We start from the raw sequence: 26278 nt of genomic DNA, 5'->3' as shown, positions 1-26278 counted from the left end.
TGGGGACAGCCTTGTGTCTAGTGACAGCCCACCAAGCGTCCAATGTTGGGAAGCGTCGCGGCCCCTCGCGATAAAAAACGCCCCTGTGGACATGTACCATTATCGTTCACTTAAAAGAGCCGGCTCTTTGAACCGGCTCGTTCGTGACCGACACATCACTACTTCCAGCAAGTCTCTGCGCCTGCGCCAGGAGGAGGAGGCCGTGACAGGAGACCCTTCAAGTTGAGGTTGCAGGAGGTTATACAACACGACTCTCATTGTACTTTTGAGTTATAAGTGTTGTTTTCAGTCGGATACAGAACCATGAATCCCGATATTATGAAAGAGCGGCAAAACGCCAGTTTTAACGTCGAGAAACTGACCAACATTCTGGACGGAGGCCCTGAAAAGACCAGAAGAAGGAGAGAAATAGGTGAGTTTGAAATGTCCTATAATGTTATTAGGAGTTATTGTGCTCGTTACCGCCGACACCGACAACTTCATATAATGATGATAGTGATGATATGAAAACAGCAGTATTGTGGCGAAAAGGGAGCGAATGTTTGCTTGTAGTTTTCCTGTCGACAGAAACAAGGTAATATTCTGTTTGTCCTGAATTGAAGCAGCATTTTACGTTATTTAGAAACATATCTCAACCTAAATCTATTTAAGATGATATTTCTTAAGTTAGGTATGTTAGGGTGACTTGGTGAGCTCCACAGGTTAATTCGGCGTCCTTTTCATGTGTCAAACATCTTTACAGTAACGTGTACAGTAGTGTCCATTGATGCAAGTTAACAGGTAACCTGGCTAACGGTTACCAAGGGTTACCAACGGTTACCAACGTGTACCAAGTGTTACCAACAGTTACCAACGTGTACCAAGGGTTACCAACGGTTACCAACGTGTACCAAGTGTTACCAACAGTTACCAACGTGTACCAAGGGTTACCAACGGTTACCAACGTGTACCAAGTGTTACCAACAGTTACCAACGTGTACCAAGGGTTACCAACAGTTACCAACGTGTACCAAGGGTTACCAACAGTTACCAACGTGTACCAAGGTTTACCAACGGTTACCAACGTTTAAGATAAGATATTTCTTTATTGGTCCCACAGTGGGGAAGTTTGCAGTGTACAGCAGCAAAGGGGATAGTGCAAAAAACAAGATGCATCAGCTAACACAGTAAAAAAAAAAAAAAGAGCTAAACAAAGTGTGACAAAATATGAACCATTTAAATAGAAGGAAGTATAAAAATGGGAGCAGTATATACAGTATTGACAATAAACAGACTATTCACAAAATTGCACAAGTGATTTTACCAACATTACCAACGTTTACCAACGGTTACCAATGTTCACCAAAGGTTACCAACGGTTACCAACATTTACCAATGGTTGTGCAACTGAACTTTACGCTATGCTACTTTATTGACATTGACAAAACACAGCGTTCTAGGTAGCAAAGAACAACATACTGTGTGTTTGATTCAATGTGGACGGAATATAAATGCAGGTCATGTCAAATCATGGTAATATATGTATATATAGCTATGTAAAGAGGTAGATTTTTGAATGTGGACCCAAGTGTGTCAGTGTGTGTATACACATTTAAAAATGTACGGTGCCATTATTGTGGCAAACCTCCTATTTGCACATGTGTGTGTGGAGAGTTGTGTAACTGTATCTCAATCCATGTGTGATGAGTAATCAGATTTGTAAATGTGTAGACTTAATGTGTAAATGTGTAGGGGAGAGTGGGGTAAGATGAGCCAATTTTTACTTATGCTGTCCTCGAGGTTAGGAAAAATGAGACAGAAGCAGAATGAAAACTTGAACCTTAAATTCAGGATCTCTCCTATCAAATGAAATGATCAGCATGCATCCATCACAAAGCTGTCTGGAAAAAATGACCTTCCCAAAAAAAGTGCTCCTGTGGCTCAACTTGCCCCAGGTAAGGGGTAAATTGATCCGAGTCAGTGGGTAAGTTGAGCCATCGTGGGGTAAACTGAACATCTGAGTTTTTAAGTTTAAACCTCAGCATAAGTGTGTTAACAAACAGTTTCACAGTTATGAACTTGTGAGAACAAACCACCTGTGAGTTTCAAGACCATTGAACAATCAAAATATCATTCAATATTTGCTTTGACCTAACATTCATTATTCCTGACATGCAGAAAATTTACTTTGATAGGGAAAAAACTGTTTTTGGTGTAAAAAAGTACTTACTACTTCTCCCATGTGCTTGACTCCATCACAGCAAGATAGAAATGATGGGTACTTCCTGAATTTATGGTCACATGACAAAACATAATCACAGTTGCCAAGATACAGGGGGTGGGTTAACTTACCCACTGGCTCATTTTACCCCACTCTCCCCTACATACATCTGTAAGTGTGTAGGGCTGTGTATTGGCAAGAATCTGGCGATACGATACATATCATGATACAGGGGTAACGATTCAATATATTGTGATATATTGCAATAATGTTTGAAAGGCGATATATTGCGTTTTTTTTATTTTAGGAAAACTATCGGAGTATAAAGACAAACCACCACCTTAGTAAAAAAAAAAGTCACTATGTGAAATGGCTGTCATGGGGACTAAAATCATTACACATAAATACAATTGGACTCATTGGATCCACAAGAGTCTCAGCTTTCCAGTGATACCCAATGTATGTAATTCTAAGACTGTTTATGGACCACAGTATGCAGAACTATTCAAATACACCATTATAGAATAGGTGAAAATAACACATTTGTACTGCATGCAAAAGAATGCATGGTTTTTGCCCAAAACTGCATGGGATTATCATAAAGTGGGCATATCTGTAAAGGGGAGACTCGTGGGTACCCATAGAACTCATTTTCATTCACATATCTTAAGGTCAGAGGTCAAGGCCCATAGGATTTTTAAGAGGTTAGTTAAAAATCAATGCAGCATTTTGGAGAATCGATTCAGTAGCACACAACATTATATCGTGATACTCATGCGTATCTATATTTTCTTACATCCCTATAAGTGTGTAGACAAAACTGTAAATGCGTACATATATACTTGATCATGCATGGATGTACTGTATTTGTGTAGTAATCTTGTCCTTGTAGACCTCAGTTCTAAGTTCAAGCACCAAATCTTGATACACACTTGATACACATGTGGGTACACATTCACAGATTTTAACTAGACTTTTGGAAATGTCCTCTTTGTCTGTACAATATATGTGCTTTGTTGACTAAAAGATACTTTCCTGATTTAATATCCACCTTCTACTGTAGAGTCACTGGTTGTCAGCGACCCGGACTTTAAGGAGGAGGACCCAAACTTCCTGTCCCGCAGTGAGCGCTATGACCAGGCTGTTAGAAAAAGTGCCCAGATGATCCTGAAGCTCAGAGAGTATGGCATTGCAGACCCAGATGAGATCTACTGCTATAAGAAGTATGTGGTAAACGAGTCGACATGTGAGGCCAACAGTCAGCTGGCTTACATACTGTACTGTAGATCAAGATAGGTCTATGTGATTGCAAGGCTGAGGGAGAACAGCCCACACACAGCTGCTAGGGGAGGTGAACACAAAAAGCCTACACAAAAAGGGGATTATGTCCTTTGAAGTGCTCAAAAAACAGATCTCAAGTATTGAAATTTGTGGCTCTGGCTTATTGATTTGGAAATGAGAACTGTACATCATGATACCTCAAAATGAGAATTTTGGCACAAGGAGATAGTAATACTAATAGTGCCCTATTATCACTAAAATCATGTTTAGAAAGCAATGTAAGGCACTTAACAGTCCAGTCCAGTTTGTTCTCATAAACATTAGGGCTGGGATGATTCACCTATCTCCCGATTCAATACTATCACGATACTTGGGTGCTGATTCAATATGTATTGCGATTTTTAAGTATTGCGATTCGATATTACAATTTATTGCGATTTCTGTTAACTTTTTTAACACTAGACCATGGGGAAAAAGTTAAATCATACACTTCTATGGACCTTTACTTTGGAAAATATCTAAATTAATACAGTAAAAATGTTTGATTTTCAGCATGTATGTAGTCAGAGATGTCATGAAGTCAAATATATCAGTCATTGATGTCAGGCATTATTTATTACATTTTTTCCAGCAACCCAAAAATCAAAGAATAAAGACATTCCCTCACAAATTAGTGGTATTTTCTTTTTAATTTTTAAGGGACATGTAATGTTTTATACTTCCGGTTAATATAATCCAATCAACCTTATTTCCATATATGTATTTTGTATATACAGTTCCCTTTGCTAACACCCTATTCTGAAAACCAGACGTAGTCACACACGTATACTTCCGCTAACTTCACCAAGTGCGTCGCTAGCTCTCTCATCAGCTCCGTTCTCTTTATACATCCATGTTCAGCTCCACCGGGCCGTTTGAATGCATTCAATATAAATGTCAGTATATGGGTGCTCTACAGTTGTAGCGTCGGCCAATTCTAGCTCTGCTTTTCCTGGCAATGTGTGAAACCCAAAGTGTTTCCATACTTTACTGTATGTGTAGTGTTTACCACTTTGGATTTAACATGTGAGGGTTCAAGTCGTATCCACGCGGACCATCCGCAGTTTTTTACTTTTTTGTTTCGGCTTGCTGCGGTTTGTTTTGTTGACAGAGTTGGAAAGTGACATTATGTTACTCTGACTACAACAATAAAAGCGGTAACTTCCTTCAACCTCCGCATAGACTCAAATGAAGCAAATATATTGATTCTGGCATTAAAAAATCTATTTCAAAATCGTAAAAAAAAATCATGATACATAGGTGAATCGATTTTTTTCCCACCCCTAATAAACATGGAGGTAACAGTGGTGAAGTGACTGGCACACAAGGAGTGCAGAGTCAGAAATAAGAAATATTACAGTGTACTGTCAGTCATTTACAATTCAAATTTAATAGAGGGAAGTAAAACAAACACAATATATACTTATGTAAATACACTTAGTTTTATACTTACTGACTATATGTTTTTAATATAGAGCAAACTATTATGACCTCTGTCAGATACTGTCACTATCAGGTGTTTGCAATTTGTAAATTACACAATGTACGTGGTTGACATGTTACACAATGTACAATGGCTCTACCACACCCTGACCGTACTTTATGACAGCAACCAAATAATATACCTAAATATAACTCACATAAATGCAGTCGGAGCAAAGTTCAACATGAGATTAAAACTGGGTTTTTCAAAATCATTATTTTAATTGAGGCAGCATGTAAAAAGGATAGATGTGGATCCCATTAATACCTCTTGTACTGTCAGTCCAAGTTGTAATTTGACTGTTTTGCAGAAAGAAGCCCCAAAAGGCATTGTTTAATGAGAAAAATATGCGCCACTTTATCCAGTCCTAATGATGAGGTTACCTCAACCGGAGACTTTTTATTTTATCTGAAGTCTTAATTACTTGTTCGAACACTGAATTTGACTGAAAAACTTTTCAAACGACAGAGCAGCATGTCCAAACAAGTAAATAAATTGTATGTGTGAGATGAACTTGAACCTCAGCCATAAAAATCACAGTGTCAGTGCTACCATAGCAAAGTGAGTCAGCAAATACATCAGAACCTTTGAGTAACAGCAAGTCTGAACTTAAGTTGTGTATCCTATACCTTCCCTTCACCCAGTTTGGTGAAAGGCAACTTCCAAGAGGCCATGGGGCTTCACTTTGTCATGTTCCTCCCGACCCTGTACAACCAGTGTGACCCTCAGCAGTCCAAGAAATGGTTACCTCTGGCAGAGTCCTTCCAAGTCATGGGCACATATGCCCAAACTGAGATGGGTCACGGTCAGTCCTGGACTTAGCCATAAACTTATTTACTTGCTTGTTGGTGAAGGCCCTCAGACACAATTGTCATTCGTTTTTTTTTTTTTATGATAAGTTCCAGTAGCTGTTCTGGTGATTTCTTGTACGTGTTTGACAGATCCAAATCATGTAAAAATTGCAAAAGTAGTTGCATGCGTGTCCTGACAATTGTGTTTTCACGTTACATTTGTTCTAACAAGAGATGCTGACTTATGGCTTGTTGAGTATGTGTACTGTAGCTGCATTACTAACAGCGCTCCACTAGTGGTTGTCCCTTACACCTTCAGGGTTAGTAGTATCTTAAAATAAGATATATTAGTTTTGTCTTGTCTTTTCCAAAACGTATTCCCATTTACTTTAGGTAGTTCTACTGCTTTCCTACTCACAACTCTCTCATTCCAAATTCATATCATGATAATGCACTTGAGTTTACTTTATGGCAGTAATCAAATAATATACCTGGATTGTTCGTTAACTGATAAACTATGTTATAACTATGTGCCTGTAAACAAAATTACATTACCAATGTTTGTTTCAAATACCATGATGTGTCATGATGTAGCTTGGGCACTATGATATGAGCACAGCCATTACAAATGGTGGACCATTTTAACATTTTTATTGCACCAATTCCACTGCCATCCTGTAACTGTATCAAACAACTAAACAAATGGATGGGTTAGAAATTTCCGGTGGAAACTGTGTTATATAAATTGTAGCTTTGCCAACAGTCGGTGTAGCTGTGTGTGGCCACGAGGTAAATCAGTGACAACAGTCAAAGTCCAACATGAGATTAAAACTGTGTCAGAGGGTATGCGAGGCCCGAATTTCACCAGCTGTACAACATAATGCAATGTAGAAGATAATCAGTTTTTACATTGCTTTTTTAGAGATTTTGGTCAACTTTTCAGTGTGCACTCCCAAGCTTTCTGTCAGTCTATTCGATGTATATGCAGTGGGTTTTTCAAAATCATCATTTTAATTGAGGCAGCATGTAATAAAGGGTGGATGTGGATCACATTCATACCTCTTGTACTGTCAGTCCCAGTTGTAATTTGATTGTTTTCTATGGAGCCAGAAAAGATATCGTAAATAAGAAAAATATGCGCCACTTTATCCAGTCCTAATGATAAAGTACCTCAACAGGAAACTTTTTTATTTTATCTGAAAGTCTTAATTAATTGTTCAAACAATAGACTGTAGGGCATGTCTCCTCTTCCTCCCACTGTACAGAAAGTGAAGCCAAAATATCTTGTATACAAGAGCTGCCATCTTGAGATTGTTATGTCATTTGGAAGCAGAGTCTGATTGGGCGATGGAGCCGCAATATCGAGGTCACTCGCCCGAACCAATCGTGAGCCGAGCACGGCCACAGCTTGTCATCGAGAGAGACTCACAGCTGTCAATCATGACGTCCCTCCTCCTTTTTATAGCATCAAATAACTAATTAATACCAAACTTGTCAGAAAAATGAACACTTGAACATACTGTACATCAGCGTGATAATAACTACCTAAAATGACAGAAACTATATTTGGGAAAAATGTATTTGATGTGTAGATTTGACTTTTTAGTTTGACCCATGTCCACACTAACATGGAGGAAGTGGGCTTAATGACCTATACTGCAGCCAGCCACCAGGGGGCGATCAAGATGTTTTGGCTTCACTTTTTGGGAGCTCTCATGTCGTCCATCTTTATATACAGTCTATGCTTTGAACACTGAATTTGACTGAAAAACTTTTCAGATAACAAAGCAGCATGTCCAAAAAAGTAAATTAATTGTATGTGTGAGATGAACTTGAACCTCAGCCATAAAAATCACAGTCTGTCAGTGTTACCATAGCAAAGTGAGTCAGCAAATACATCAGAACCTTTGAGAGTAACAGCAAGTCTGAACTTGTGTGTCCTATACCTTTCCTTCACCCAGTATGGCTAAAGGCAGCTACCACGAGGCCATGGGGCTTCACTTTGTCATGTTCCTCCCGACCCTGTACAACCAGTGTGACCCTCAACAGTCCAAGAAATGGTTACCTCTGGTAGACTCCGCCCAAGTCTTGGGCACATATGCCCAAACCGAGCTGGGTCACGGTCAGTCCTGGACTTAGCCCTAAACTTATCTACTTGCTTGTTGTTGAAGGCCCTCAGACACAACTTCATCGTGCTGTTATAAAATAGCACAAATTGGCATTTGTGTTTTTGACTGTGAATTCTTGTACATGTTTGACAGATCCAAATCATGTAGAAAATTCAAAAGTAGTTGCATGGTTACATTTGTTCTAGCATAAGAAGGTCAGGGCTCTACAATAAGGATTGCCCACAAGTAAAATGCCACGTCGGGCTAGTAAATCCAGCAACTCTTTTGCCTGATCGGGCAAATGGTAAAAAAAGAATTAAACACATTTCTCAAGAGCTGATGATGGAAGCAGCTAAGGAGTGAGCCATCTCGCTTCCTTGTCATCTCTGTTGAAAGATTCACATGCGCAGTACCGATCGGGTACTCGCGAGAAAATGCCGGCAGGTAAAGGCAAAGTTCATGAGCTGAAGCGCAAGCGAGTATTTCAGTTATCCTGGAAACAGGAGTTTAGTTGGGTGGCGTTAGGGAAGAATGTGGGCAAAACTCCAGATTCTTAAATAATTATTAAACATGACAATTAACTTTAGTCTTTGTTGTTATTTGATAACCACTAAAATAATTAATAATTAATTAATCAAAATTGACTTTGTCAAGTAGATTTCTGACCCACCTGCCTGAGTGAAAAAAAACATTAATGTTGAACACTGATGGTGACTTATGGCTAGTTAAGTGCGTGTACTGTAGCTGCATTTCAAATGTCGCTCCGCTAGTGGTTGTCTCTTACACCTTCAGGGTTAGTAGTATCTTAAAATATAATATATTAGTTTTGTCTCGTCTTTTCCAAAACGTATTCACATCCCCGTATTCGGTAGTTCTACTGCTTTTCTTCTGAGAACTCTCTCAATGCAGCTTTATGTCATGATAAGGCACTTATTGAGTGTATTTTGATTACTATGTCTTGATTACTTATCATCTCTTTTGCTAATAATTAACTCATTTTGCAATGAATTCTAATCAGTGATTTAGTCTTAATGACTGGGTCTGTCTTCGGTTTGGCTGTTGACATCTTGAGTGGCCAGAAATGGTGAAGAAGTTGTTCTGGCATGTGTATTGGTAGGTAGTGTAGACTGGAGACTGAATATGGTCTGAACATCTTTTATATCTTTTTGCATTCTATTTTGGGTTGTCCATCTATCGGTACCATTCTCCTGATGTGTTTGGTGGTCAAAGGTCAAGGTCACTGTGACCTTACAAAACAAGTTTTTGGGCATAATAATTATGAAAATTTCACACAAATGTCTAACAGGATAACATATTGAAGTAATGACATTTTGGACAGACATGGATGTAAACTGCAACTTGACTGGTTGGAGGAGACATACAACCGCAAGGCGGATAATTCTAGTTTGTCCTTTTCATGCATCCTCACATCAAAAGCGAGAGAAGCTACTTTATATGCTGCACAAATATGTGGTCTGGGATCCCATAATGAGGCTGAGTTCAAGCTTCTGAATGTGTCTTTGTAATCTGAGAGAATGTAGGCCAAGCCAGCTATTGTTTGTTGCCCTGCTGTAACAAAGTCAAGTGGATGTTGTTATGAATTAGTATTTCATCTTTGCAATCCTACACTGAAAGTTAAGAATCGACGGCCCCATCTTTAATAAACATTTTGTTCACCTGTGCTTTGGAAGATTACAACACTGGGCCAAATCCAGTGCATCCAGAGTGTCCTTATGTTGTGACCTAATGTGTGCCCTTGGCCACGTTTCTAGGGCTACAACTAACGATTGTTTTCTTCATCAATTAGTCTGCTGGTTGTGTCTTTATCAATCATTTGGTCAGTAAAACATCATAAAACACTGAAAATGTGCCTACAATATCCTAGATCTATCTAATGAAGAACAAGAAGTTTACATTTGATCACTAAGTGTAAAGAAGAGGCAGCTAAATCAGGAGTTTGTTTGACTCAGAACCTTTATGCTTTGATTTGATCAGCTTATGGTCAGAAACAGTGAACACGGGCAGGCAGAACCTAAACTGAGAACTGGCTAAAAGACTAAAGTGCTGTACATAACTGAGGCATTCAAACTCACATGTGGCGGGGGAACTTTATTGATGCAGCTCCTAAAGACAGATATAAAATGAGTGGAGTTTCAAGCCAAATTATGAGCTTACGATCAAACCAATATGCATGATATGCTCACAAGCTGTTTAAATTTGTCTCTCACTTCTGCCTTCACTTCTTTCTTGCACAACATCTGTCCTTATCCCTTCCCTCGCTTCTTCTTCATCTGAACCATATCAATTCATACCCATAATCTCTCCTGTGGAGTTTTGAAAATACTTTATCCAACATTCTCTCTTCATTCATCTGCCATTACATGGTTAAAATCTTCTATATTGCTGTCCTCAAAAATTCCCTAAGCATCTCCCTCCTTGCCCTTTCCGCATCACCACCTGCTTCTCTTTTCCGTTTGCCCCTGCCCTGCGTGGCCTAGCTGTGTGCACCCAGACAGGCCAGAGCCCTTGGATCTCCATCTGGGGATGTTCCTGCCCACACTGCTCAACCAGGCCACCCCAGAGCAAATGGACCGTTTCTTCATGCCCGCCTGGAACCTAGAGATCATCGGCACCTACGCTCAGACTGAGATGGGCCACGGTAAAATGCAGTCCAAAATGTCAGACATAATCAGGCCTGAGATTTTGGACTACTGGGATTATTTGGTTTATCATTGCCTATAGACCCCAAAATTGTGTAGTAATGATATTGCAAAAACAGACCGGTGCTACATTTTAAGACTGTGATAGGTCTGATGCTTTAGTTAAAACTAATGTTGATCTAATAGGCACTAATATGTACTCGTACTAAACTACCATTAATAATTGTCTGAGAACGTTTATTGTTTGTCTGCAGGTGTTTTTAACATCCTTTCCGCCATATTTTGCTTTTGTGTAGGATACAAGTAAATTCAGTCAAGTAGGGAAAGCTACACGAGTGGGCAGACACACAAACAAATCCCAAGTTTAACTTAATTTTCTAAACTGCTAAAAGGTAGGGATCGGATTGGTAGTGCTGAAAGTCTAGCAAGAGTACACTAGATTTTAAAAATGATCCAACCGAAAAACCCAGCCCAGTGTTGCCAACTCTTTTTTAATGACAGTAGCAACACTAACTCCAAATGTCCCTAAATCTAGAGAGAAAATCACCAAGTCTGCAACACCGACAGCCCGTCCCCTCAGGCCTCCCTCCAAAGCCACTCCCCCACTATTATCATTATGAACATAAACAAAGAACGTGGCTATTCTTGGTGCTCACAGCTGTCCGGTGATGCACAATGAGAGCACGGGCGGAGTGCAAGTAGACAGACAGGTAGCCCGTCCAATCATTACATTCATCCCGAATTAAATGGTTGGACGGGTTTATTACAGTCCTGCGACAGCCAGAGATACCGGATTTTTCCCTTTTTTTGTCAAAGCACTTGATTCGTTGATTGCTGTCGGGATGTAATGATGAATTTCAACAAATACAACAAACATTTTTTTTTGAACAGCACTACCAACCCGTCCTTTAACACGATGACGAGCGCAACCAAAATTAGATCAAATATTTGATAATTGTTAATCATATTTTTAACCCGTCTGACCGCTTGTGTCAGTTGACCCACTGGACATCTATAAAGATTATACAAAATTAGAGTTCCCTTTGAATTGCATGTCCTAACCTCTGGAATAGAGTCTGTCACTAGGTGTTGTCTCCCTGACCACCAGCCTGCATCAGATAGTCCTCTTAGACAAACTAACTCTCTTGCTCTCTTGTCAACCCTTCATATGTGTTATTGACAGAACTGTTTCCTTTACTAACTTTCTTAGATGACATAGATACAGCATGAATTTAATTATCTTAAGATATGATATGTTTTTAGATCTGTCAAACAAAGTGCACTGCTTTGCTCCTGTATGTTTTTCATTGAAAAGAGTTCAGATACCTGTTAATGCATATTTCAAATTGTCGAGGGCTGAACATGTTTTCTATCCATTATGATATTTGATGTTTTCAGTTATCTTTTTTTTGCTTTTATTGTTGAAGTTTTATTTTGTTCTGTATGATTTAATCTACAGTCTGTTCATGTCTCTTCAATTAATTTTTTGCGTTTCAACCTTGTACTCTGTATGTGTGTGTTTGGTGGGCTTTGATATGTTGTCTCTCCAGGCACACACCTCAGGGGGCTGGAGACCACAGCCACATATGACCCAGCCACGCAGGAGTTTGTCATGAACAGTCCCACAATCAGCTCCATCAAATGGTGGCCTGGAGGACGTAAGTACAAGAGTTATTTTGCAGCCTGGAATTGGCATAGTATAATAATTCCTCTAAGCATAACTAATATGTTTTGTTTTCCTCAAGATGTTACACTACTTTTAACCCTCTCACTCTCTTTCTAGTTGGAAAGACCTCAAACCATGCCATAGTTCTGGCCCAGCTTTACACTCAAGGAAACTGCCACGGTCTGCATGCTTTCATCACACAAATCCGCGACATGACCACACACGTACCCCTGCCAGGTAACCATCGTCTGTGATGTCTCTCTGGATGTGGTGTTTGTGGTAAAGTCAGTCCTCATTTACCTTCCCGTCTCTGCCTCCCCCTTTTTTTCGATCTGTGTCTTTTTTCTCTGTCTCTCTCTTTAGGTATTGTGGTTGGAGATATCGGCCCCAAGTTTGGCTTTAATGAAGTTGACAACGGCTTCCTGAAACTAGAGAACGTACGAATCCCACGGGATAACATGCTGATGAAATACGCCAAGGTAATGTGACATTATTTGAGTTGATGATTTCCCTGAGTTCAAATGGGTTTAAGTTGAATAGTGTAATTGCACATGTGCCAACACCAGAGGGCTATTGGTGGTTTTCACCGCTGGTCTGTTTACCATTAGAGGGTGTAAACTCATGCTGCAATAGTTGCATGACGCAATAGTTAAAGTTGTTTATTTTTTTGTTGAAACTTTTTTAGAGATGTTGATTCAACTTTGTGGTTATTTTATAGGATGTCATTTGTGGAGCTGTTGGACTGTAGTGAATTATACAGAGAGATGTTTCTTTTATTTACCCTACCCCCATTGATATAAATGGAGTGGCCAAAACAATAGAGCTCTGATGAAGACACAGTAGGGTTGAAATTGTGTGTTCCAATACCCATACCACCATACTATTTGGTAAGCTAGAAAAAGATTTGGGATGTCCTACTGCATCTGGTCTAATTTTGCAGTATGCCAGCCAGCGCGCTTTTCTGACCCACAATCCTCTGCACAGCAGATATATGATCAAGAGGGTGAAAGTTCAAGGCACAATGTTATGACGTAAGTAGTATGTCCCAATTGTATGCATACTGCATGCAACAGCACGTACTTTGTAAGGGAAGCTGCAGTACGTACTGTAGTGCGATTTTGAACGCAGCCGTAGTCTGTTGCACTTTGCACAATTAAAGGCTGCAAATGAATCAGTGTGCTCCAGGTTCTTTTTCGCCTCGTAAGTTTGCTGTCCTCGAACTGAGGAGCACCTGATTCAGCTGCATACTGCTGGAAGATGGGTGGAGAGCCTGTTTCAAATAGAAACAGCGGTCAATAAAAACAATTATACAGCACCACAAATATTCTCCAAAATGACCACAGAAGTTGAATCCACGTCTCTCTTTTAAACAGCTTCAACAGGAACTGAACATTACAACCTTCATGAAGGTAGCATTTATTTCAGGACTGCTGTATTATACTGCATTACTTTTATCTACTGTAGGTGTGTGTAATAATAAACTGAGTTTATACAGTATATTGAATTGAGAGTGTGACTTTTGCTCCGGAAGCATCTGCAGCTAGAATGACTCTGCCTCTCCACTAGGTGGAGCCAGATGGAACCTATGTGAAGCCACCAAGTGCCAAGCTGACCTACGGCACCATGGTGTTCATCCGCTCCATGATCGTAGGCGAGTCATCTCGGGCCCTCTCCAAATCCTGCATCATCGCCATCCGCTACAGTGCTGTTCGACACCAGTCTGAAATCCGCAAGGGGTCAGTCAATACTAATGAATGCATAAAAGCATTTCAGCAAACAGCTGCACAAATATTGCACAACTCATAGAAGTTACAAGAAAAAACAAACCCATGCTTAAAGGAATAGTTCGGGTTTCTTGAAGTGGGGTTGTATGAGTTACTTATCCATAGTCAGTGTATTACCTAACTACAGTAGATGACAGTCAGCACGCCCTCAGTTTGGAGAAACAGACAAGAGTTACCACAAGGGAAGCAAAGCAAGGTACTGCTGTGGACGGGGCCGGCAGCAAAACGTAATTTAGCCACCCGAAAGAAAGGCTCATCTAAAAAAATCTATGTCAGATAATTGTAATCATTTGAGAAATGCAGCTGTTTTATGCTTGTATACACTTTAATATTTCTTTACATTTGCTGCAAATACATGTATGGTGGGTTCAATGAAAAAACAAGAAAAATTACAAGAAAAAAAAAAAATCAATATCACTTTAAGTGTACGCTCATGAGGGGTGGAAGTAACAAAAATTAAATGATAAAAATGGAGGTGATGAAAATGCATGTGAATTGAAAAATGGAGCCGTAAAAATGGATGTGAAAGGAAATCTTTTTTGATGAATTATCAAGTGGTTTGATTAATTTATAGCTGATTTGACTAAAACAGTCGTGATAAATTGCTATTTATCATTTAAGGAAAGTGGCCTTAAGGGGCGAACCGCACTCTCGACTTAGTGCAGACATTTGTGGTTTTTGTTGACATTTTGGGCGGTAGTAACAAAAATTGCGTGCTGTAAACGATAAATGTCAGTTGGGTATTGTGTTTATCAAATCAATTTACAATTTATCACTATTTTTCAATACACATGTATTTTCATCACTTCCATTATTAATCCGTAAGCATTTTCCTTAAATGATAAATGGCAATTTTGTGTTGTGAATGATGAATGTAAGATGGGGAAAATTATGAAACATGGCTCTGTGTTCATCATTTCACGACTGTTTTAGTCTAATCGGCTTTAAGTGAATCAAATCACTTCATAAATTTATCACTCCATTTTTCAATTCACATCCATTTTTACAGCTCCACTTTCATTTTACATGCATTTTCATCACCTCCATTTATATCAATTCATTTTTTTTAATATTGTCAGTGCTTTACCTCGCCATCAGACAGCCCTTTCTGATGGGAAACTAACGTAATGTAAAAAGTTACTTTTAAAAGTAACGTTACCCAACACTGATCCTCATGTATTCAAAGGAAGTACAACCTTGACATGAGATAGAGAAAACTACAATCTGTGTGTTTGTGTCCCTCAGAGAGCCAGAGCCTCAGATCATGGATTACCAGACGCAGCAGTATAAGCTGTTCCCTCTGCTGGCTACGGCCTATGCTTTCCATTTTGTCGGCCAGTATATGAGACAGACCTACCACCGCATCAGTGGAGACATCAACGAGGGGGACTTCAGTCAACTGCCTGAGGTACTGACTGGACGTGCACATGTAGGGTGTGATCGAGGTTTAATGATGACAGAGGATGATGCGTATTGACTGACTGGGCTGTAGATTAGTCTCAGTCTTTCCAGTTGTATGTGTGGTGAGTGTGTGGAACAAGCAAAAGCCAGTTTAGTCATTTAGACTCTAGATAAGTTTGTTTACTGACACCACGTCAGTATGAAAGCAGATGCAGCTTGCAAGTTCCTCAAATCAAGTACTATATTTATTCTGCTATATATTCCTCTGTCTGTGTGGCTGGTTACACTCTCTTTATTACCTTCAATTGCTAGCACCATTTTATTGTGGTAATTAAGAGCTGCAACTTCTAATTAATTTGCAATCAGTTTTAATGTCTCATAATAATTAGGGCTGTCAAAGTTAACGCAAATTTGTTTTAATTCTATTAATTTCTTTAACGCAATAACACAATCAATCTTTTGGAGGTTGTAGCGGTCTCAGTTTTAAAGCTAGAGTGATGATACTGGAATCATATGAAACTAGAAAAACCTGAGGAATCCATTGGTACCAACCATGTTATACTAGCTTCTTGTTCAATTTTAGCGAGGAAAAACTGTCATGGCCATTTTCAGGGGGTCCCTTGACCTGAAAATGGGTTCTATGGGTACCCACGAGTCTCCCCTTTACAGACATGCCAACTTTATGATAATCACATGCCGTTTTGGGGCAAGTCATAGTCAAGTCAGCACACTGACAGCTGTTGTTGCCTGTTGGGCTTCAGTTTGCCATGTTATGATTGAGCATATGTTTTATGCTAAATGCAGTACCTGTGAGGGTTTCTGGACAATATTTGTCATTGTTTTGTGTTGTTGATTTCCAGTAATAAATACATTTGCATAAAGCATTATTTTTGCCCACTCCAATGTTGATAAGAGTATTAAATACATGACAAATCTCCCTTTTAGGTACATTTTGAACAGATAAAAAATGTGTGATTAATTTGCGATTAATCCCGATTAACCATGGACAGCCCTAATAGTAATACATAAAAACTTTAAATATTAGCAGATTACATACTAAATCCCATAGCCAGCACTGGCTGTTTCTCATATTATAGACCATCCATAGCAAATTCTAGTGCATACATTAATGTAAATTTATGTGAGCTGTTGTTTACATCATTCAATATTTTGTTTTCAATATTCTGGGTCATATTTATTTATTTGATTTAAAAAATATATATATATAATTGTCACCTAGTGTTTAAGCTTGCATGAAGCTATTTTCACCTCATTGCCCTCCAATCTACAGCTACATGCCACGTCAGCGGGTCTGAAGGCTTTTACCACGTGGGCAGCCAACTCTGGCATCGAGGTGTGCCGCATGTCATGCGGTGGCCACGGCTACTCTCGCAGCAGCGCCTTGCCGGACATCTACGTCGACTTCACCCCTACATGCACCTACGAAGGGGAGAACACGGTCATGATGCTGCAGACTGCAAGGTAACTCGTCATACAGAATCTTGTGACCACAAATGTGACACCTCACTAGGACCAAGTTCACAGCCTGACAAAGTTGTCCACCCAGTTCTGACGCAAACACACTCTAGAAATGACTTGTAGTTTGTTACTCTTGTGCTCATACAGTAGGAGTGATATCACTTTACTTTGTTTTTACTTAAAGTTATATAAAACATATAGTAAGATTTGCTAATTAATATATTGCACAGTTTAGTACAAGTACTCAAACAGCAGTGCTCACACAGAAGTACACATTTGGCTTTTTCATTTTTGTCACACACTTTAATAGAATGAGAGCGAGACACAGACAAATACAGACACATATAGACATTAACTTACGCCCTCTCAGCAGCCCTATCATACCACAAAATTCCTCCCACGTCAAAAACAACACACAGGTGACATTTCATATCCTGTGATGGCTGTTATGGTTTTATATCACCAGTACGATAAAGGTCAGCTGTGCAGTTTAGAAAAGCTGTGATATTTTTGCCTTTTGAAGGGATATTGTTTCCATGGCAAAGATGTGCAAACAGTTATTGAAATGTTCAATTACACAATGAGTTCATAACTGATCATTAAAGGAACAGTGTGTAACATTTCAGGGGATCTATTAGCAGAAATGGAATATAATAGTCATAACTAGGTTTTCATTAGTGTATAATCACCTGAAACTAAGAATCGTGTTTTCATTAAGAATCAGCCCTTCATATCTACAAAGGGAGCGGGTCCTCTTCACGGAGTCTGCTGTGTTGCTCTGTCAAGTTTCTACAGTAGCCCATAATGGACAAACCAAACTCTGGCTCTAGAGAGAGCCTCTCACGTTTTTACGTTACCTGAAGGCCACCGTAGTTCTCCAACGCGCTTCTGAAACTGCTTGCGTTCTTCAAGTCCCTTTCTTTTCTCATAGACTGATTCGTTTAAGCTGAACAGATCAGAGTGGTTTCCCTCACCGACGGGCTCCGCCGCTGATTCAATATGCTGAATCAGTCAAAAAACCTCAGACACGGGCTGACCAGAGCCGACGCTGCAGGACACACCACAAAAAGTAGGCCGAAGGACACTCACTGAGGGCCCAAAACTGTCCGATGACCAACCGATGGCTTGGTGTGTCAGGGCCTTTAGTAAGGGAGGAGTGAACGGAGGAGTGAACGGAGGGATATTCAGTTTGTTGCAATCTGCAACCACACCACCAGATGTTGCCAAATCCTACACACTGTATCTTTAAGTACACACACAAAGGCCAAAGGTGTTGTGAATAAGAACGAATGAAGAGGTTTATATACGAAACCAGGGTTGGTTTTGGTGTTTGTATAATGATGAGATACTAGATTTATTTTTAACAGCACCACAAGAAATACTGCATTTGGGTACGGCTGAGTTCCATGACTGTGAACACAAATAGGTCACTAGGAGTTTGCTTGTGCACCCATGTTTAATTGTTTAAACCTCACCTGTGTGCCTCCTCAACTTTTGTCTCTGCAGATACCTGGTGAAGTGCTACCGTCAGGCTAAGGCAGGACAGCAGCTGAGCGGCATTGTGTCATATCTGAATGAAGCAAAGCATCAGAGGGTCCAGCCCCAGCCCGTCGCTGCCAGACCAACCGTGGTCGACATAAACGACCTGGCTACCCTGGTGGAGGTCTACAAACAACGAGCTGCCATGTAAGAGACGAGAGCAGTAGAGAAAATGATGTAGTTGCTCGAGCTAGACTGTGTTTTCATTTTTGGTTTAGTTTGTTAATGCTTTTTACCATTTCTCATTCTTTTCCACATTTTCATTGGACACATTTATGTTGTGAAACAGTTGTTTTAACTTTATTTGTTTTAGTAGTAATTATCCTTAGTCAATGTATAGCTTCTTTGACCCTTCCACTCTTGGCTCTCGGTTGCATGTAGATATTGTATTTTGCCTTTCAGTGATGGATATTGGATATGGGCACGTGCTAAATACGCAAATTTAATGTGTCAATTTAAGTGTTTAACAAGTGCTTCAAAAGAGGAGGGAGAGATGTTGACACACCGTCATCTGCTTCGTCACACAGTTAGATTTTTATCTCAGGTGTTGGGGTTGGCCAGAGCTTCAGTTGTCAACATTATTCACCCTGATAGTCTAATCAGTTCTCTCTGCTGTCAACCATATTTCTGTCTTTCTCCTTTTCACTGTCACTGACATAATATGCTGCCGTGATCACATCTCTGCATACTGTCAGCCTTAGTCACATCTAAATTCATTTGGCAGCCAGTGTCAGCTGTGTGATGAGCACAAACGGCAGCTAAGCCTGTCTGGTGGAGGGAGACAAAATGTGTTCAGAGGGATAAAGGACAGTTGCGTGTTAGTAATCATTTCTTCTGTGTTTATGATAAGGCTCCCTTCAACATATTCCTTCCATTAAAAAAAATATAGATTTGATTGATAGTTAATTTGTGATAACTAGGGCTGTCAATCAATTAAAATATTTAATCACGATTAATCGCATGATTGTTCATAGTTAATTGTGATTAATTGCAAATTAATCATACATTTTTTTATCTGTTCAAAATTTACATCAAAGGGAGTTTTGTCAAGAATTTAATACTCTTATCAACATGGGGGTGGGCAAATATGCTGCTTTATGCAAACGTGTATATATATATATATATATATATATATATATAATTAACAACACAAAACAATGACAAATATTGTCCAGAAATATACTCAAATCATAACATGGCAAACTCAAGCCCAACAGGCAGCAACAGCTGTCAGTGTGCTGACTTGACTGACTTGCCCAAAACAGCATGGGATTATCATAAATGGCCATGCCAGTTTTTCCTCGCCAAAATGTAGTGTACGTTTTGAGCGTTATTTAACCTCCTTCGCAACAAGCTAGTATGACATGGTTGATACCAATGGATTCCTTAGATTTTCCAGTTTCATATGATAGCAGTCCTTCAGTCTAGCTTTAAAACTGAGCCCGCTACAAGCCCCAAAAGATCGATTGTGTTAATGCGTTAAAGAAATTAGTGGCGTTAAAACATTTTGACAGCCCCAGTGAAAAGACAATCTTATTCCATAAGAGCAGCTCCAGATTTCAGGGGAAAGGCTATGGAGGATATAAAGTGTCTTAATGTTTTTAATTCATTAATTACAGATGATGTGTGTGTGTTTGTAGTCTAGTTGAGCTGGCAGCTAAGAGCATCCAGCAGGAGTTGCAGCGCAGGAAGAGCCAGGAGGACGCCTGGAACAACAGTGCTATTGACCTGGTCAGAGCCTCAGATGTGAGTTCAGTTCTGTGTTTTGTGTGTGTGTGTGTGTGTGTGTGTGTGTGTGTGTGTGTGTGATCATGATCATTACATAGTTTAAAGCTTTCCATAGTTTGTGATACACAGATCTGACTTGGACTTATGGGTAAGTGTGGAGATTGATGCCGAGCTCCCGAACCCAATATGTCGTTCTTATGCAGCTTTAAGTCAAACTCAAATCCTGCTCATCATGTTTATCTTATTTCTTCTTTTTCTGTCTCTTTCTTTGTTATTTATTGCCTTTCATTCATTTATTTATCTATCTCCCTGTTTTTTTTTTTGTCTCCAGGCCCACTGTCACTATGTTGTCGTGAAGCTCTTTACTGAAAGGCTGGGGGAGATCGGTGACACAGCGATACACTCAGTGCTGTCGACCCTGGCTCTGCTCTACGCCCTGCATGGCATCACAAATAACTCTGGAGACTTCCTACAGGTCAGAAAAATCATAACCTAGAGAAACAACATGGTCCACAGTCAGTTGTTCATCTTATTGCAGGTGTTACAGGCATATCGTGCAAAGCTGCTCTAGTTATTTGCATACTCCCTGTGCTGTTGGGACAGTTTTACTGTCTGCTTCCATATGAAGTACCGGCCTCAATTCTTTCTTTGTCTCTGAGCTAACAATATGGGGTCTTTGTGTGCAGGATTTGAATGCCTGTGTGGCTGGTGGGCGGTGGCCTTTTTGCTGATTAATTAAGGCAAATTCGATTTTATCAGTTGAGCTTTTGATTGAAAAATATAAGACTTCATGCTTTGTTTAACAACCCGCTGTCTCTGATCTCTGTTTCCTCACTGTTGGGGCAGCTGAGTAAGGTCCAGCGTCACGTTTTCATCCACATCTCTATCTGTTTTATTCCAGGCTGGACTGCTGAATGTGCCCCAGGTGATGCAGGTTTCTACTCGTATCAAGGAGCTGCTGTCCCAACTGAGGCCCAACGCTGTTGCGCTGGTCGATGCCTTTGACGTCCACGACAGGAAGCTGAATTCGGTCCTGGGACGATATGATGGGAACGTCTACGAGAACATGTTCGAGTGGGCTCGCCGCTCACCTTTAAACGCCACAGAGGTCAGTCAGTGTCAAAGGGGGTGAAATAACAGTACTTTTACGGCACAGGTGGTACTCATAAAATGTTTTGCTGTTGGGTCAAGCCTTTGGCCGTACAAGCTGAATGTTAGCAACAAGAAAAGGATGCAGGCCTTATCTGAACCCCAGCGAGCTCAGCCTGCTTCCTGCAGTCACTCCACTAGTTCCCCCACGGCGGTGCATGCTCGATTGGGTGGTCGTGTTCGGCCAGGTCTTGTTCTCCTGTCGCCAACCGTGCACTGAGCTTGTTGAAGCTGAACCTAGAGTACTTCAAGGATGAGGGTTATCATTCATTGTCCATCACGGTCTCAATGAAATGCTGCTCTTTCTGTTCATCTGCTGCACGCAAATCTCATGCGTCCATAATATCTACCCTCCTTGGCGTCTGCTCTCAGACAGGCTCATATGAGATAAGACCCGCCCTGTTGATGGTTGGCAGCCGATCAAAAATTCAGGACTTCTTAGCTTCTCAATTTGTGTGTTATATCTGTTGGCGAGAGAAGGGCCTTTCTGTGTGGAGTTTGCATGTTCTCCCCGCGTTCGCGTGGGTTTCCTGCGGGTTCTCTCGTTTCCTCCCACCACCAAAACATGTATCTCCCCCCCCCCAGGGGGCGTAAAAACCTATGCCAAATCAATGTGCGGATCAATAATCCGCTGTGGCGACCCCTAACGGGAGCAGCTGAAAGACGAACAACAACATCTGTTGGCAAGAGAAGTTTAATATGGCGGGGGCAGTATTGCTTGGAATTTGGACACCATTACAATTTCGGTATAGAATAAAAACATTTTTGCAGTTGCATCTAAATAGATGTGTATAGTGACATGAACAGTAGCCAACAGTGAAAGTCCTTTTTGTAGGACTTTAATGCTTTAAGCTTTTGAGTTAATCTTTAAGTCCAGATAGGCTCAGTTACATAGAGCAGGTTACAGAAGAGGAAGTGACTAAAGTAGCTTTTCTTGACTATCTAAACTTGTACTATTGCATTTGTGCTGTATGGCCAACCACATCAGTGGAAGAAGACTGAGTGAGTGAGATTACATAATCCAACAGAGGTGACGTCATGCGATGCACGCTCGCAAGTGCCTTTATTTTCAGCTCCGCTGTAGGGCTAACAGTGTGCAGCCACACCTAATGTTCGGTTAGAAATGGTGTCCGCTAAACGCTGAACGACCAGTACAGTCCCCATTACAACTCAGACTCCAACACAAACTCCACGCTGAATTTCGTAACTTAACAGCCACAGTTGTCACTGTTAACAAGCAATTTCTGATTCTTACATATAGTTCCTTTAAAGCTTCAGTAGGCAGAATATTTTTGGCGTCATTGGGCAAAGATTCCATAATAACCTTTCAGCATATTTTAATTCAAGTGTTCTGAGAGAAAACTAGGCTTATGCACCTCCTGATGGCTCTGTTTTCAGGCCGACGGGAGACTTTGGCCAATCACTGGTCATTTCAGAGAGAGAGCGTTCCTATTGGCTGTGCTCCAGCTGGTGGGCAGTGCTTGGTATTTCCTCAACATGGCTGCCGGGTCACAAACTTTCTCATTTTATAGCTAAACAGTACACTACAAGATGTTTCTGAAAACATTTGAGGCGAGAAATAGGCATTACAGTAACAGAATATTGATTCATATTTGATCAGCGCTGCCTAGTTTGACCGTTTGATCGGAGTTCACAAGTGATTGACTTGTGACTTGTGGCTCTCATAGACGGAAGCTGGACGGCAGACTCCAACTCAGCTCAGATTGGTTGTTTTCCTCCGGTCTGTGAAATCTTGCAGATGCCGTTAGGAGCACCGGAGGACATACGATTTTTTTCAGATTACATGTCTCATGCACTACTGTCAGGATATAGTGACAGTTTCATATTTGCTCCGTTTCTACCCACTGCTGCTTTAACAAACGCTCCATTCCTTCTTCCTTCCACAGGTCCATGAATCCTTCCACAAGTACCTGAAGCCCCTGCGGGCCAAACTGTGAGCTGACCCCCCTTGCACCTTGATTCCTGGCTGCGAGCCTTCAACTCTGCGTATACAGGCACAACCTTAACCACATTACCACCACCTTCCCTACTCTACTCTCTCTATATGTGGTCAAGTTGAACACCATAATCAGCCACTCTAAAGGCCATGGTATACTGTAACATGATGGAGCTGTATACATTGTTCTCTTGGGTGATGGGGGATGATGGAGGTGAGCTGTAAGCAGGGCGGACAACCTAAAACAATCTGAAGATGATGCAGGCTAATGATTTAAGGAGAATGAAAGCAAAACCAGGAATGAAAATTTTATCTAAAAATCTCTAATGAAATCAAAAAATAGCTTTAAGAATACTGAAAACAATCACGTATTTGCAGTTTTAGATGACCATGTTTTCTCTAGAGAAATTCCATTGTGAAGTGTCTTAGTATTTCATTTTCCCCCCCATCTTTTGTTCACTTTCTGCTGCGTGCCTGATGGCTCCTCTGTGCGAGCCAGCCAAGATAGAAATGCCTAACAAGAACAGAATGTCATTATGAACGTTACATAATGTTAGAGCGTTTTATGTTAGGAACAAACCAACAGCAAAAGCATTTTGGTTGTTTCCCCTGACGACGAGGACCAAGAAAGACACTGTGCTGTCTGTTATAATTGTTATCCACGACCTTTATTAATTGCTTTAGGCATCAAGAAGGAATTATACAAGGTTGATGCAACTTTTCTTCTTCAACCCCCATACCTTCCATACCCGTGAATAATGGTGTAATATGACTGACTTAAAAGACAGCCATAATCTAGTTTGCACTGGATAATCAGCAAATTAGAGCCAACAGAAACATGAAGTGAAGATATAAAAATATTCCCCTGTGAAATACTGTGACATGATGCCATTTTGAACCCGTCAGTAGATAAAACTTCTGCATATGCATCAAGTTCATCTGTGCTTCAGAGCGGTACAATTTTTAATAACTACGCCTTAAAAGTCACTGTTCTACATTGTATGGAACCGTTCCTCGATAGTTCACCCAAAAGCACTTCAAATCTTCCAGTTGCTGTATTTCAATCACAAAGGTAAAACAATCTGCCTTTACTTTCAGCCCCACCACCTGTCACATCTCTTGCAATATAATGAATAATATTGTCATACTTTAATGATCCACTTCACAGATACTTGTGTGTAAGTTATATACAGTATACAGTACAGTACTACAGTAAGTGCACTCCATTGATACAAGCTGAGCTCAATAGACCATTTCACAGGTGTAAACACAAGCCAGATGTGTCCCAGTTTATTTCCTGTTGCAGTGGATGTGAACGACATCAGCTGACAGGAAGTAAACATGGATATGTATGTTTGGCGTTCAAGTGGTTAAGTCGTGAGACACCGCTGCTAAGCAACGGCATTATTAATGTTACTGTCGGCGTCTAGAAGCCACAGAGACTAACAATTTAGCAAGCTAGCAAGTGGCTAACATAATGCAGGAAATGCAAAGGCATAATGACATTTTAATCAGACATATTATACAATTACGAACAAAAACAATATAAGACTAAAATTTCAATATATTAACTTATTATGCACCGAAAAATTAACTTCCATGGCCTCTGCCATCTCTGACTTTGTCAACAAACACGTCACAACTCGTGAACTCTGAGCTTTCAGAAACTTTCCACTTCATATGGACTCAACTCGCGAACACGGTAAACATGACCCCATTTGAAGGCACCAAGAGACCCATCAAGAGATAATATATGTGAGACAGTGGAATGATTTACAAAGACTTGAAATGAAGCACTTCAGGGTGGTTTGTTCAGAATTCCTCAATTTCTGAGCTATGGTGGCTCTCTGACAAGCCGTGTGTTCGATCATTAGAATGAACGATGACACTATTCTGTGTTTGTGGAACAGAAAGCTTTTTGCAGATAATGGTGAAGGATGTTTTAATGTGTAAAAAGCACCTGCAAAGACGCGTAGTATGAATTTCTGACAGTTATCGAATGTTTAATGCGGCCACATATTCACTGTATATGGTAATTAGTATTCTCCCTCCCTGCTGTGTGGGGTTGATATAACGAAGGGTACTAAAAACCCCGGCCAACATCTACATGGATTCTTTTCCTAGTTTTTAATCCAGCACATTTCAAACTCAAAACTTTAAATAAATCCATTGTTAATATGCTGCGATGTTCAAATCCTGCTGACGGAATTTTTCTGATTCATATATGATGAAATAATTTATGTGCAATCTGGATCTTTTTTTTTTTTTTTTTTTTTTTAAAGATTAATGCTTCCTTTTCTGTTATTACAGTTTCAGAAACAAAAAAACAGAAAAAATATAACATTAATAAACTGATTCATCAAGCATAAATTTATAATACTTAATATAATTGGTAGATTTGTGCTATTGGTTTATCTCAGCATGCAGTAGTTTATTTTTTATCATGGAGCAACCAAATCCAACAGTTTAAATGCTAGACACTGGGGCTGGTGAATAAAAGAAGCAACAGAATGACTCATAAAATGTAATGAGGTTTGTTTTGTGACTGTAATGACTGTTGTGCCTGAGGAAGTTGTCTTTTCTTAATGTAATTAGTTGTAATTAGGCTCATAGTAATTAATTTCTGTATTTGTATGATTTTTTGATCCATTTATTTCTGCCGTAAGGGCCAGATTATCAATATGTAATGACTAAGCTCTTTGTTAAACATATTTGTGTGATAATGTTTTATTGAATAATAATGATTTTAAACAATATGATTTTAAAGGTTGGTAAATAATTTGACCTGCAAGTTGTATTAATAAAAAAACTAAATAATCAATTTGTTTTGTGTCTTGATCCTGTGGTTAACCAGCTTGAACAGTATTAGGTCCACTTTGGAAAACATTGCTTTAGGCCCAGTTTTAATAAATATGCATTACCACTTTCATGAGAAATGTACTGGAGGAACTTAACATGTAAATCAAAAACTTATAGTGTATGAATGATCACCTTTCAGCCTGAAATGACACTG

At 39.9% G+C, this 26278-nt stretch overlaps 1 protein-coding gene across 3 annotated transcripts; it reads left to right on the top strand.

Moving 5' to 3' along the window:
- Window positions 1-170: 170 nt before the first annotated feature.
- On the top strand, window positions 171-26086 carry acox1 (acyl-CoA oxidase 1, palmitoyl). Of its 3 annotated transcripts, none has more exons than XM_074630585.1 (14): window positions 171-412; window positions 3264-3423; window positions 7756-7916; window positions 12113-12220; window positions 12346-12465; window positions 12592-12707; window positions 13795-13964; window positions 15258-15420; window positions 16705-16895; window positions 18399-18578; window positions 20072-20177; window positions 20491-20634; window positions 21061-21267; window positions 23216-26086. In XM_074630585.1, exons 1-14 carry the CDS (start codon window positions 304-306, stop codon window positions 23264-23266), a joined length of 1986 nt encoding a protein of 661 aa, XP_074486686.1. In that variant the 5' UTR covers window positions 171-303; the 3' UTR covers window positions 23267-26086. The 3 variants fall into 3 exon arrangements, with proteins under 3 accessions (XP_074486686.1, XP_074486685.1, XP_074486684.1); XM_074630584.1 differs by lacking the exon at window positions 7756-7916 and adding an exon at window positions 5648-5808; XM_074630583.1 differs by lacking the exon at window positions 7756-7916 and adding an exon at window positions 10401-10561 and having other exon boundaries at window positions 172-412.
- The last annotated feature ends 192 nt before the right edge of the window (window positions 26087-26278 follow it).

The sequence above is a fragment of the Sebastes fasciatus genome, chromosome 3 (genome assembly GCF_043250625.1).
Source record: "Sebastes fasciatus isolate fSebFas1 chromosome 3, fSebFas1.pri, whole genome shotgun sequence".
NCBI classification, from domain to species: domain Eukaryota; kingdom Metazoa; phylum Chordata; class Actinopteri; order Perciformes; family Sebastidae; genus Sebastes; species Sebastes fasciatus.
This window is presented reverse-complemented; position numbering and strand designations above follow the sequence as displayed.

Coding starts and splice junctions, on each gene's coding strand:
- acox1 (XM_074630585.1), top strand. CDS start 304: ATGAATCCCGATATTATGAAAGAGCGGCAAAACGCCAGTTTTAACGTC. Junction 15,421..16,704: donor ACTTCAGTCAACTGCCTGAG/GTACTGACTGGA, acceptor TCCAATCTACAG/CTACATGCCACGTCAGCGGG. Junction 20,635..21,060: donor ACTCTGGAGACTTCCTACAG/GTCAGAAAAATC, acceptor GTTTTATTCCAG/GCTGGACTGCTGAATGTGCC.